Source organism: Liolophura sinensis, chromosome 1, assembly GCF_032854445.1.
Source record: "Liolophura sinensis isolate JHLJ2023 chromosome 1, CUHK_Ljap_v2, whole genome shotgun sequence".
Lineage (NCBI taxonomy): Eukaryota > Metazoa > Mollusca > Polyplacophora > Chitonida > Chitonidae > Liolophura > Liolophura sinensis.
Window position 1 is genome coordinate 10,241,318 of NC_088295.1, and position 15,565 is coordinate 10,256,882.

A 15,565-nucleotide genomic window follows, 5' to 3' on the forward strand; every position below is an offset into this window, starting at 1 on the left:
AATCTGGAGACCCGGGATTAAACCCCGCTTGGGTCATACCAAAGACTTTAAAAATGGTACTTGGTTCCTCGATTCTCGCTCAGCACTGAGCAACGAAACTGGTTGTCAGTAGAATTTGACTGGGGGGGGGGGGGGGGGAGGGGGTCATGTCTGGTGTCTTCGGCATGATACTTAAGTGGCGGCAGCACATAGGCGGCATGGACTTTCCATGTCATAAGACGACACAGTATATGTATATCGCCGGGAATAGAACCATCCCTATCCCGAGTAAGTGGATATTTGTCATCCACACGTTAAATGAAAAACACTAGACCAGGTGTACATATGCATCGATAAAGTACCGCCACTCGCCCCCACCCATGGAGTTTGAAAACCATAACTATGTTTTTGTGATGTTTCACAACGGACATATTGAAGTTAAAAGTAAGCAACTTTATACACATTGAGACTATCGCCGTCATTTTATTTTTATAACCAGAGGAGGCAGCCTTTTTCGCTTCGGTCATCCTAACCCTGTTTTGCCTTTTAACCACGCGTCATCGTGTTTCCGGTTGCTCTAACATGATGTATCACATGGCCTTGTAAGAAATCTTAACTAAAAGATGACATAGAATTACTAAGCGCATCAGAAAAATGCTTCTGTGGCCAAGCCTTTCCTATATATCTCCGGTTATACTATTGATACAACGACAGGTTGTCGCCAGGTGTGCGTAAATATACAGGGGATATCTGAGTGACCTCTACATGTAGACTTCAGATTGTCACCGGGTGTGCATGGATATCCAGGCGATGTCTGTGTGACCTCCACAGGTGGGCCTCAGATCGTCGCCTGGTATATGGCCATCTGTATATCGAAAATGTGAGTGTGCCATCCACACGTTGACCTCCGACCGTCACCAGGTGTCTGAGTGACCTCCACATCTGGACAACGGATCGTCACCTAGTGTACATCGATATCCAGGCGATGTCTGAATGACCTCCACATGTGGACCTCAGATGGTCACCTGGTATATGGGCATCTGTATCCCGACGATGTGACCATGTCATTCACATGTGAATCTCAGATTGTCACCTGGTGTGCATGGAGATGCATATGATGTCTGAGTGACCTCAGCATGTGGACATCAGATCGTCACCTGGTATATGGCCATCTGTATCCCGACAATGTGAGTGTATTATCCTCACGGTGACCTTTGACCGTCATCAGGTGTGCATGGATATCCGAGCGATGTCTGAGTGACCTCCACATGCGGACCTTAGATGGTCACCTGGTGTTCATGGATAGCGTTGTCTGAGTGACCTCCACATGCGGACGTCAGAACGTCACCAGGTGTGCATGGATAGCGATGTCTGAGTGATCTCCACATGCGGACGTCAGATCGTCACCTGCTGTGCATGTATAGCGATGTCTGAGTGACCTCCACATGCGAACCTCAGATCGTCACATGCGAACATCAGATCGTCACCTGGTATATGCGCATCTGTATCCCGACAATATGGGTGTGCCATCAAGTTGACCTCCGACCGTCACCACGTGTGCATGGATATACAGGCGATGTCTGAGTGACCCCCACATACATGTGGACCTCAGATCGCCGTACTCAAGAATATTTCACTTATACGACGGAGGAAACCCACGACCATCCGCATACCTTCCCGCGTGCGGCCAGAAAGGAAGCCAGCGTGAGTTGGACCTGAACTCACAGCGACCGCATACATATAGTTTTGAGTTACTCATAACATGTTTTAAATGATGACTGCATCTTGGTTTAGACTGATTATGGACGGACTATATAATAGGGGTTCAGATTTGTTCTTCATCGAGGCATATCTTAAACCAGACATAATGGCATTAATTTGAAGATGTTGGCATTGGATTTTGTATCTGAGAGTCAATGTGTAGCTAAAGACTAGTGCATGAAGACTGCCTCCTTTATCATAGGGAAAGAGACATGTTTGTTTTTGTATTCAGGCAGCCTGTACGGGGGATTGAAGAGGTAGACCAATAAACTTGTCACACCGGCCTTTTCGAAGCCTTACTTACTTTAAATTAATAGATGACGTTGCATATCTACCCATGCTATGTACATTTATGAACAACCCTCCAAAGATCGAACTCTCAATGAACAGTTACTGGCTTTCAGCTCGACCCCTCGTTGACCTGTTTACTTCCAACTTACCTGAAGTCCTCCTCATTCGTTCGCTGGTCTGTGTTTTGTCCTGTGTCAATAAGCTATTGTTCAGTGACTGGCGTATGTCCGCCAGTTCCGCTGTGTAGACCGTAAAGCATGCATTTTATTGTGGGTATATAGTACCTGCCGTAGTTAAGGTAGTCTAACGAAGGTTCCTGACCCATCGAGAAGTCTACACACTGGCTCTACATACTTAAATATACTTCACGGACCGTATTCTGTGATAAATAAAAACTGGAGTTATTATTCTCTGGGTCGCTGACGTGTGTATGGCATTAAAATAATTGGAATGCCGAACATGCATTTAACTAGACAGTGCAAAAGGTCACGTGTTTTGCATAAATGCAAAGCTTCAAAAAATTTTTGAATGCATTTTCTGGAAGCCAACATATTCGAATTATCTTGTTTTGTGAGTCTTATATTGGATTGGTTATATAGAGGCCTACATATTTCACCCTACAGCTAATAAATGAGCACCATCTCTGCCGAAAGCATGCCAGTTCCAACTTAAAAACTTCCCTTGTTTGCTTTTGTTGTACACTGGTACTTGTGAACTACATGAATTATGTATTCGCGTTTGCCTATATACGCTGAATAGGTAATACGACACAGGGAAGTCTAACCCGGGCACAGCTGGGAAACGGTTCCTAACATAAACAGGCTATGTGCCCAATAGAGCCAGGATAAAATAAAAATACCCTTTTGTTCGTTCTATGATGTTCTTGTGTGCCATTTTGAGTTTGGGTCAGAATATAGGTGTATTCTCATATTTCTATAGTTCAGGTATATTGGCCAAACTGTAGATGAGTATATGGCAAGCAAAATGAACTTCAGATAATTCATATCCCCGGTTAAGTATGCAGAACTAATGAGGAGTTATTACACGGAAACCAGCGTGACAGGGAGTACTTATGGTCTAGTGGTTAAGGCTGCTCTCTGTCCAATCGTATGGACACACGAGGAGTGGGTTCAAACCTGGTCTTAGCTGGTAAATTGTTTAGATTTCACCCCTTGCACTGTTTTTTGATGACAAGTGTTAGACGACAATTATGTGGTAGTTTGAGCAGTGTAACGCTTGTTGAAGATAACTTCTCCTCCACCAATATGGCGTGAGTATCTGTATGCCACATGTGGGAAATCCAGATAGTAACTTGTCTGTAAGGTTAGTGGTTTACCCCTGGCACTCTGAGGGTCCCTCCATCCATAAAAATGACAGCAATCGATCGAATAAGCGAAAAATTTGGAATTATGGCATCAATCAACGGTCAAATAAACAAATACATATAAACCAAAGCGTGACAGATGTACATACCAAATCAAAGAGTGTGATACAAGACAGTGTAGATGGCGGTATATGAATGAGAAAAACTTTCCAAGAGGCAATTTTAGGTACGATAGCCAATCGACAAATTGTTTTATATCCCTAGTCAAAGGAATGAAACCTAATTTACCAAATACTATAACAACTCAGGGTTATTTGTGGCTCAGAACATTTTAGTCCCCCGCCTTCCCCCTCCCCCCCCCCCCCCCCCACACACACACAAAGAAAAAAAAACCTGGTACATTGTTGAAGCTCTTCTTATATGAAATGTTCCCCTTTATCTACCATATGCATTTTGAAGGAGTGGGTCATAGCTTATTGTTAAACGTCTTTTGGTTTATCGAGGATTGACTTTCAATTCCGTATTTATCCTAATATCATTGTCAGCATTTGTAACTTGAAGTAAATGTCAGATTTATTTATTTATTTGATTGGTGCTTTTACGCCGTAGTCACGCCCATCCGCAGGTTGCTGACAGACCTTCTCACTTACGGCCGGAGAGAAAGCCAGCATGAGCTGGACTTGAACTCACAGCGACAGCATTGGTAATAGGCTCGAGGGTCATTACGTTGCGCTAACGCGCTAACCAAATGAGCCACGGAGGCCTCCGTGTATGCCAAAGAAAAGGCCATTAAACACTGTCCAAGAAAATAGTTAGATTTCTTTTATTAGATCTTTTCAACCTAGTAAAATGCATTCAACTGGGCCTCTTCTGACCATATTAGAGCAAGGTTTTTGCCACTCAACACACATAATCTGCTAGATTTCATTTGTCTATGTCAAGCAAGATATACAGATATGACGTTACTGATACCCTCCGGGTCACTGCAAACCACCTTACAGCCTGCTGTTCTAAATCTATTTTATTAGGTTGGAAAGAAAATAAATTGAACTATTTTCCTGAACAGTGTGTGGTGGTCTCTCATCTGATATATATTTTATTATAGGATTATATACTTGATAGATCGATGTAAGACCCCGTTTTCTCTGTGATAGCAGCACTGACAAACGTGTCCACTTTCGAATGCATTATGATTATTAAGCAGTTGTGTATAAATTTTCCTCTGATTTCCTTTTGTGGAATACAATTTGTGGAGAAGACTTTACTCCTTATCGCAAACATGTTTAAACAATGACGACAACAAAACACTGCATGGCAAGCAAATATATAGATTTTCAGTCTCTTTTGCATATAACAAAGCTATGTCAGTCTGTTTAATCCGGATATCACACATTTTTCGATGCACATATCAGACATGTAACGTTTTGTCAGACGGACAAAAAATTAGTTAATATACTTTTGCCAGAGTGCTTCAGATAAATCTGAAATTAACCACTTGGTCATGAAAATGTAATTCACAATATCTTTAAATCTAATAAAATCGCCAAGAGTTTACAAAAATTACCCTCTGTCCCGACGAGACATGAATTTCCGCTATTTTGTCATTATTTGTTCATCATCTGCCACACACACACACGTATTCACTGAAGCTATCCATTAACGTTTATTTCCGGTAGAACCGTATTTCTGAGCCAGGACGAGCCCTGTTGCTCAGAGACTATGTTTGTTGTCTGTGATTTGGACCTAGTCACGTTGTTAGAGTTTCTCTTAGAGCCACGCCTGTCTTTACTTGCAGGTCTAACCTCCTCGATGACGGTCAGCCTACCTTTCTGTGTGTCTCGGCGGTCCAATCGGGACCTCCGCGATCTGTCACCACGCTTCTTGCCCATCACAATGGCTAACGAAGATACTTTGGGTTTCTTTGGTTTCGGTATCACATCCGGTACAATCTCAGGCCTCTCTGCCGATTTTCGAAACGATCCGGAAGTTTGTGTGACAAGAACTTCCAGCATTGAGCTAAGGCTTTCCAGAACGCTCAGTTCAGATTTGTCCACACTCTCACTTTTGTGGAAATGTTTAACTCTCCGCCCTTTCTCAGTCATGTCCATGAGGCTGTATGTCAGTTTATGAGCAGATTGGCCAATGCTGCTACTTGTCCCCCTGTCTAACAGATTTTCCGGTAAACTTCTGTTACTCAAAGAGGTGGACTTTCCGTCTGGAGTAAGCTCTGATAAAATAGCGCTCTCCCCTTCCTCTGTTGGAATCGGTGGCAGTCTTTCCCCATTCAGATCCTTCCGTTTGATTGGTAAACCATAGCTTCTCTGAAGCCGAGGTGCTCGCCCTAGCACCTTGGTCCATGCGATTTCTTTTCTCAGATGCTCTAAACGTTCACCCTGTCTTTCCTTTCTCCCTATTTGACTCCATTCGGAACCCGTCTTGAACCAGACGGGATCTCTTCGGTGAGGGCTCGCACGACCATCTTGTTTAAGGACTTGGGCAATCTCATAATGACCAAGGCGTCGAGCTTGCATGTATGGTGTGAGACCAAGACGATTCGGAATGTCGACAGACACATGAAACTTGTCGAAAACTTCGATCAGCATTCGGACAATATCCATTGAACCTGTCATGACTGCGTGATGTAGTGCTGTTGTGCCGTCAACGTCCATCTCGGTGATATCAAATTCTCCGGCATACTCGTCCAGCAAATACCTCGTTTCCTCACAACGTGCCAATACACAGGCCCAGAGAAGACAGTTTCTCTCCAAAGCAACATCCTTTGTTAAAGGGTTAGCTCCTTGTCTAATTAGATATTTGAACATTCTAAAACGCCGATCATCATCTGGTATATGCAGCGTCGCGATGAGGACGGTGTGGCCATACTGGTTCCGGGAGGTGATCTTGGCACAGCAGTTCTGAAGGAGATACTTCAGTTTTTTGTATTGGCACTTGGAGATGGCCTCAAATAGTTTCCTTACTAAAGGCGACAGGTGTGGGCCCGATGTTTCGTCCACCGAATGTGGCCATTTGGCAGGCTTGTCGGGGTACCTTTCTAACTTCACCATGTCTGACTGCTCTTCAAATCTGTATATTCAATGTCCTCACAGCTTGGTGGACCGGTGTACATTCATATATATATATATATGTATATATATATATATATGTACAAGCTCCTGTCAATTGGGCAATCTCCTCAGACAAACATGACCTCTGTCGGCGCCCTAAGGTGTCCAAAGACAAACACTGGCCAATAAAATACCTGTAAAATGACGCCCGGCTTCTTGTCGAATATATATGAAAGATTGACAGCTGGTGTTGATTGCAAACAGGAGTAGAGTTTGTATACTCTAACCAACGGAAGTTTGAGGGCCTCTCAGTGGGAGCCAGGTTTAACAAAAGTCAACTTAACCCCCTGACTCGTCGTGCTTTCAGTGGACGCCAGTAGCGACTGGTCGGCAGTATGCGTCAGTGTAGAGCCATATCCGTTATCTTGATTGACACTTATCCGGGCCAAACCATGGCCCCGTTGAAAGGTATAGAGTGGCGCACAATTACACCTTGTCCGCCCAAACACTCCAGTTGCCCTCTAACTCTTATATCCGCGCTCGAATGGACGCATGCATCGTTCTTTGTAGACGAGGCTCTTAAACACCCAGTCACAACTTCAGCGCAAAAGAAAATCAGCCAAAAGTTCAGCGCAGCCCAAGTCAGACAGACGCGTATATTCTTCAGTTATTTCGTACTGGACCCCAAACAGATAGCAAACACAACCCCAAATACCGCGTGGTGAAGAGTGTTATACGTGGATTGTACCACAAGGTGTCAATAAGCCCGTTTTCTCCGTGCAACTGCCCACAAAAGAATACTAAAGTTGCTATTTACTAACAGAGAAGGCACAAAGGGACGCAAACCACGATATCGATTGGAGAGACCAGCTCTATTGGAGCCAATCGGAGCATGGCGAACGCGCTAATAAACAGTCTAACTCAGCTCACGATATGCGTGCTTTTTTTTCAAAAGGGCAACCCATTGTCTGAAATTGGAAGTTACATGCACCAAGAAAAGTTTAATATTTAGTAGCTAGCAGTTCATTATACAAGCCGATATATATTTTGTCGTATATTCTAACTATGGTCTATATTAGCTGACGTTGCTATATACGTTTATGACAGACCATTTGCTGGGTTATTAAGCTGGCCAACCCTTTCCTGGCTATATATAAAGTCTGCTTTCTGCTCGCTATCGATCACGGCGGTGTAGTTGGTGGTGACGGGCCAGTTCCTCTGATGTAATGGTATAGCATTGTGTACAACGCGCAGCCAACATTAAACATTAACAAGCTTGTAAAAGCCCTATACAGCATAACCGGAGAGGAAAATATATTATTAATGTCTGCATAGTGTAACATTTTGTTGACCACCTAGCTCGTTCAGAACGTTGTAAATACCGAACCAAAGCAAACTGCATTTCATTCGACAAGACCTGATATTCCATTTATACACGATCCTGCAAGGCACTATCAAACATATTGCTTCCTATATCACTTACATAGGAATTATGAATCAGATTCATATAAGTGACATATATATATATACATACATAAGGAGTAACGGCCACAGCGGCTCTTTGTACACATGCTATGTAAATGAATGGCTAATATATATATATATATATATATATATATATATATATATATATATATATATATATATATATATATATATATATATATATATATATATATATATATGCATGTTTTCATTAATTTTAACGGGATGTTTCAAGATTTTCAATAGAAACGATATTTTATTCATAAAATGAAAGTTAATAGTCATACAATTCCAGTATATGGTGAACGATGATAAACTACGACTCCCCCATGCCTCAACCAACTTTCCAACCAACATTTCCCCAACACTGCAGACTTCCCCACCCGACTCACCCATGCCTCAACCAACTTTCCAACCAACATTTCCTCAACACTGCAGACTGTCCCACCCGACTCACCCATGCCTCAATCAACTTTCCAACCAACACTTCCCCAACACTACAGACTTCCCCAACACTACAGACTTCCCCACCCGACTCCCCTATGCCTCAACCAACTTTCCAACCAACATTTTCCCAACATTACAGGCTGCCCCACCCGACTCCCCCATGCCTCAACCAACTCCAATTAACATTTCCCCAACACTACAGACTTTCCCACCCGACTCCCCCAAGCCTCAACCAACTTTCCAACCAACATTTCCCCAACACTACAGACTGTCCCACCCGACTCACCCTTGCCTCAATCAACTTTCCAACCAACATTTCCCCAACACTACAGACTTCCCCAACACTACAGACTTCCCCACCGACTCCCCTATGCCTCAACCAACTTTCCAACCAACATTTTCCCAACATTACAGGCTGCCCCACCCGACTCATCCATGCCTCAACCAACTTTCCAACCAACATTTCCCCAATACTACAGACTTTCCCACCCGACTCCACCAAGCCTCAACCAACTTTCCAACCAACATTTCCCCAACACTACAGACTGCCCAACCCGACTCCCCCATCCCTCAACCAACTTTCCAACCAACATTTCCCCAACACTGCAGACTTCCCCACCCGAGTCACCCATGCCTCATCTAACTTTCCAACCAACATTTCCCCAACAATACAGACTTCCCCACCCGACTCACCCATGCCTCAACCAACTTTCCAACCAACATTTCCCCAACACTACAAACTTCCCCACCCGACTCCCCCATGCCTCAACCAACTTTCCAACCAACATTTCCCCAACACTACAGACTTCCCCACCCGACTCACCCATGCCTCAACCAACTTTCCAACCAACATTTCCCCAACACTACAGGCTGCCCCACCCGACTCACCCATGCCTCAACCAACTTTCCAACCAACATTTCCCCAACACTACAGAATTCCCCACCCGAGTCACCCATCCCTCAACCGGCTGTCCAACCAACATTTCTCCGACACTGCAGACTGCCCCACCCGACTCACCCTTGCCTCAACCAACTTTCCAACCAACATTTCCCCAACACTACAGACTGCCCCACCCGACTCACCCATGCCTCAATCAACTTTTCAACCAACATTTCCCCAACACTACAGACTGCCCCACCCGAGTCACCCATCCCTCAACCGGCTGTCCAACCAACATTTCTCCAACACTGCAGACTTCCCCACCCGACTCACCCATGCCTCAACCAACTTTCCAACCAACATTTCCCCAACACTGCAGACTTCCCCACCCGACTCACCCATGCCTCAACCAACTTTCCAACCAACATTTCCCCAACACTACAGACTGCCCAGCCCGGTTCACCCATGCCTCATCCGGCTGTCCAACCAACATTTCCCCAACACTACAGACTGCCCCACACGACTTCCCCATATGTCAAACAACTTTTGCACGCCATATTTTCCCCGTATACGACAGCTTCCCTCCACCCGACATTTTCCCAACGCTAGACTTTCCCCATCTGATATTTCCCCAACTACAAACCGTCTTCGCCATTCTACACCTATATATTTTAAGATACATTGAGTAACATATAGTCAATAAATTAAATTTGCTGGCTGCAACTTTCACGTTGTATATGTGTTGTATTTTTTTTTATCAGTGGCGGAATTGCCATCTGCATCTGTGGCGATGTTCGTTTCCTCTTTTATCTCGGCGTACATGAAATCGCTATCCGTGACGCACACACCTGTTATAGTTCACATATCATGCATCGTTAATTGATCTTTCAGTCTATAGCTGCGCGTGGAAGTGAATATTTTGCTTAGATACCTACGTTGACGCTATGTGTTTAATAAAACTAGTCAAGGCGTCGATCTATACGTACACATGTATAATGCAAGTATTTCAGGGGATAGATCATCCCTATTGGGTCATCTTTGGTTAACCGATAAAGGAACAAGGAGACCTACGTATATAGGCCTATAGATGTGATACTGGGTAATTTAATAGGCACACAAGGTAAGAGTGAATAGCGAGCTATCAAATAGTCATTTAGCTGACTGTGTTACTTTCTCAGTTATAGCTTGCATAACCCAGTCTAGAATGCCAGAGACAACCTGGTAAAGATTAGCACTTAATCCAACCTGGAATGCCAGACACAACCTAATAAACATCAGCACTTCACGCGCGTGCACCTACCGATATATCTTTAAACTTGAGTCAATAGGTTATCTGTTGTAGATTGTACGACCAGATTATATGTGTCGGTATAACTGATCACCCAGAGATCAATACAGCGCGAATTTCACATGGCTCTGCTTGGTAAACATCGGTTTTTTCTTTGTCATACAGATCAGAAATTGAGGATCCACACAGCAGTGTAATCGGAGCACGTGGTGTTGCCCTAGACGCTGGCACCTTATAACCTCACATCGATTTCTCTACATCCGTTATTTGCGCTAATGTCAAATGCGCAGGTATAGAACTTTCTCTCTGCCTCGTGTCACGGACACCAAGTCACGTCTATGTGTGACAGTTAAAGGCTTTACCAAATGGATTGTGTACAGACTGCGGGAATCATATACATTCACACGTACAATTCATCGATTTCTAATGATTTTTGTCTCGTTGTCCTTGCAAACATGGTAACGTTAGATAACTGGTACCGGTACTTCAGATCATCGGAACACTGGCTTAATGCCTTGTATATGGATGTAAGGGTGTACTTAGTGCTTCTGTTAAAAATAGCTTTCAAAATATGTACGCAATTGCATGCCTCACACCATACACAGGCATATTAAACTGTTCACCCCAATGCCAAGTGACTAAGACTCTTGTTTTTCAATAACTGTAGGATACACGAGGTGTGGGTGCACTCCAGGGCATAATTCGGCACGGAATTTGTAGATTCGCCGCTCTCACCATTCGTATGGCCTCAGTCATTATAAGCAGTCACCGACACTCCTTTAGCCGTTTGCGCGATCTAACTAAAGTTTGTTGTAAACTTATGATAATATGTTGTTTGTATCTGTATGTTTCCTCCAGAACTCCTGTTTCATTCATCCATAAAAATGACCGCCATCAGTAAAAGTTTTGGATATGGCATTCAGCAAGAATCAGTCTGTGACATCTTCGTGAATTGATACATGTCTTTGAAGGCGTCGGCATATGGCAGGCCCATTTTATCACTGGTTTGAATCCGGCTCCCTCTGGGTTTGCTGAGGTAACCTGGTAAAGCGGGGCAGTTTTCTCCAGGTTTTTTGACCAATAAAATCCACAGACCTAATAGAGAATATGGGATAAATTTATATTCAAGAGGAGATATACCGGTATATACCTGTGTCAATTCACGCATTTTGTTAACAAAGTAAAATATAATCCAACTTGATATAATTGGCATGTATGTCAATTCACTTGGACAGTACAGGTGTCTAAAACTTGTCTACGTGATGGAAGACTTTTATATACAGTCCTGTTGGCCTACTTGTGTTTCGTATTTTATATATCCCTCACGTTCGTCAGAGTTCTCTCCAGACACATCTGGATTGATAATTTCCCTTTAGTTCAGTTTTTACAGTACAAAATTTGGAATCAAAGAGATTCGGGTTCAACTCCCGATGAGAATTTTTGAGCAACCATTACAAATGAGTTGATAAGGTAGGTTCGATTTTGTCATGTTGGCGAATTCGCTAACAGAGCCATAGATCCATGTGAGCAAATGCTGTAGGGAAAAGGCCATTGCACATCTAGATTCCTAGCTTACATTGCATATACCCAGTTTAGTGTAGGATATAGTTGCTAACTTTTGTTTGATAAGCGTATAAACGAAAAGGATGCATCCTAAATATGTTACAAGGCAATCCAATTGCCATCTCCACATCTATCTTCAGAAATATATGAAGAGTGACCAAGGAATCGGCAGGAAAAGTGTATAACCAGTATGACCAGCTAGGTTAACATGATAAGTCTGAGTAAACACATTACTCTACCATTTATTACATAAAAGTTCACATGGAAACGTACATTTTACACGTGAATTTCATACAATGTGAACAGAATACAATCGCATTCAGCCTTACAGTATTACACCTTTCGCACGCATGTAGTCCAAAATTTTAACAGCAGTTTTTGGCTTCGTCGTTTCTTTGTTAATTTTTGGCGGCAGATGTAATGATCCTATTTCCTTCACCACAGAGCTGACATCCGTGCATGTATCTGCTGTGTATACGGGGGTCAGGGATCCTTCGAGCTTCGTTATCCTTGGGTCCGTACAGGGTCGAACACTGTTTAAGGTTGATGAACTAGAAGAAAAGCTCCCTGACTTGGCTCTCCTGGAGGCCCAAACCGGACGGGCAGTCCCCATCGGGCGAATCGCGGATTCCAGACGAGGCATTCCGTCTGGGATATCTTCGAATTTGTGAGACATATGATCACTAAGGCTCGGCAAAGTCTCGCAATAGGATGCGCAGAAGCTTCTCTGCACCCCATCTCTTTTGGTCAAGTTTTGCTTAGACAAAGCCGCTATTTGCGGTGTGTTCAACAGGTGCCTTTCCTCTTCTTTTCCATCCACAGGCGTTTGTCCAAAGTGAACAGATTTGGCACGTTTTGTGGAAGCATCTACAGGTTCTGCAACTTCTTTGAATTGCACTGGCCTATCATGTGACTTCGTTGGATCCAAGCGGTCCAGTAAGGAAAGTCTCGCGTTACTTGACTTCACTTTTCGTCCTCCTGTCTTTTCACTTGCAATACGCTCTAACTGTAAAATATTTCTTCTGTTGGCACTGGACTTTCTCTGAATTCTATCAACAAATACCTTTCGTTCGTAAGCATTCTGAGACAGGAATTTGTATCTTTCTCTTGAAAGTTCCCACAGCTTGGCTTTGAGCATGCGCTCTTCAGTCACATTGTCCGTCAGTTGTCCTGACATGCGCACAGCATCCCTTTGGTAGTAACCATCTCCTCCTCTTACCCAGGCCTCTATTTCTTTCACGGCATTTGTCCTGTTTGAAACAAACTTGGACTTCATTTCCCTTCCGGGTACCGTTTTCGGCCTTTGGTTCATACAGCTAGTCAGTCAACACGTTAACACTAGACACTATCCTGTAGCTCAAGACTAGGCCAGACGTACACAGGGTGACGAATCTGGGGTAAAACTGGTATCTGGATGTTCCATGCTGTTTATCCAATACTGTTTCCCTTCAAGACAGGTTTTGTTTGCTATAGAGCTGCTTTCTGGTTTCCCAGTTTGACCGCCGCTTTCCCAGTGGTTATCAATACAGTATCTGCTGAATGTGCGTGCGCATCCTGTAACTTCTCAGCGCGAACTTTGTTACGGTGTCTTCTCTGAAACCCTTGGTCGAATGTCGTCAGCAAAACTTGAAGTCTTGTAAAAAGATGTAACACTGAGTACTCGTGTAATCAATGTTGAAAGCTCTCAAGTTTACTGCACAAGCCCCTCTTCGCCTCGACACCACAACTATTTCGTCACTTCAAGTGTCCCTGCATTGCCCAGTGTGTTATTTTCTGCCTCGCTGCGCTGGTATACAGACGTCTGAATATAAAAACACGAACTTCGTTATGCTATACTACTTCAGACAGACTCGAGTAAACACCTTGTTATGGTATATAACTTCGGATTAAAAGATTTCCACGTGAAGGTAACTGGCTCATCTGACAGATCGATTGCTCACAACAACTAGCACATGACGTGAGCAATTGACGTACATAAGATTAACACCCGTTAATCCGTCATCAATTGTATAAGAGCTGAATCGTGTTGAGAAAGTATGCATAACCACAATCTCTTATAAGGATTATGTATATATATATATATATATATATATATATATATATATATATATATATATATATATATATATATATATATATATATATATATATATATATATATATATATATATATATATATATATATATATTCTATACTCATACAAGTTTTAATGAGTTTTTGAACCATTATGTTAATAACTCTTTACCTACAATATATGACAACCAATAACCACATGAGTGGATTTGTCAATATTTGCCTGATCTGGAGAACCATAAAAATCGATTGAATAACTCACGATTTGTCGTATTATCTATGACCAACCTGTCCATCGAGGCCGCGTAATTGAAAGAGTTGTCGAGTTCCTCTGTTCGTGTGGCATATCAGACAATATTTGTATTATAAGCAATCAAAACGTGAATCATGCCGTACAGATCTACCTATATATCCAGGTGTACATGTCTTGGCCGGCAGGTGCTCGTTTCTGTTTACCGGTGCAGTATGGGTAACATGAACCGTTGGGTTATCTGTTAAAGCTCATCTATGATAGATCGTTATCCTGACGCCTCTGATCGATGTCACTGGTCTCTGCCAGGTTACTACCACCCTACTCATAGTCTTATCAATGCCGACAATCCACTAGGACACAATGGGTCCCACCACAAATATATAATTATAATCAGTATATCCGTATGAACGGGTATGGTCGCGGTCAAATGGGTACGTAACGACCATGCTATATCGTCCATGAACCCATATGCCAATTAAAGACTGCGTTGTTGTACGAAACTGTTTACTGTTGTGTTCTCAGTAAAACAATTATATATATATATATATATATATATATATATATATATATATATATATATATATATATATATATATATATATATATATATATTTGTGCGTTACATGTGAGAATAAATAAATATATATATATATATATATATATATATATATATATTTATTTATTCTCACATGTTACATGTGAGAATAAATAAATAAATATATATATATATATATATATATATATATATATATATATATATATATATATATATATATATATATATATATATATATATATATATATATATATATATATATATATTTATTTATTCTCACATGTAACGCACAAACCCCATTGGTGAAGGCAAGAGGACTTCAAAAAACGCCAGGCAAATGGGCTCACGATCCAGGTGCAGAACCTGTTGCTTTAACCTCTTTAAAAGGAATCAGGAAGAACGTGACCTAGCCCAGATGCGAAACCTGCAGATCTTCCGGAATATGTATACTCAGGCCTTGTGGAATGTGTATGCCTTGCGGAACTTGTACGCTTTGCAGAACCTGTAGGCCTTGCAGTGCCTATAGGCCGTGTGGAACATGTAGACCTTACGGAATCTGTAGGCATTGTGGAATCTGTAGGCCTTGCGGAATCTGTAGG

At 42.5% G+C, this 15,565-nt stretch overlaps 2 protein-coding genes across 2 annotated transcripts; one reads left to right on the forward strand and one right to left on the reverse strand.

Moving 5' to 3' along the window:
- Window positions 1-4,531: 4,531 nt before the first annotated feature.
- Window positions 4,532-6,427, reverse strand: LOC135461839 (uncharacterized). Its single transcript, XM_064739085.1, has one exon. It carries the CDS (start codon window positions 6,418-6,420, stop codon window positions 5,005-5,007), a length of 1,416 nt encoding a protein of 471 aa, XP_064595155.1. The 5' UTR covers window positions 6,421-6,427; the 3' UTR covers window positions 4,532-5,004.
- A 1,786-nt stretch (window positions 6,428-8,213) lies between these two features.
- LOC135482366 (mucin-2-like) lies at window positions 8,214-9,917 on the forward strand. Its single transcript, XM_064762356.1, has one exon. It carries the CDS (start codon window positions 8,214-8,216, stop codon window positions 9,915-9,917), a length of 1,704 nt encoding a protein of 567 aa, XP_064618426.1.
- Window positions 9,918-15,565: the final 5,648 nt, after the last annotated feature.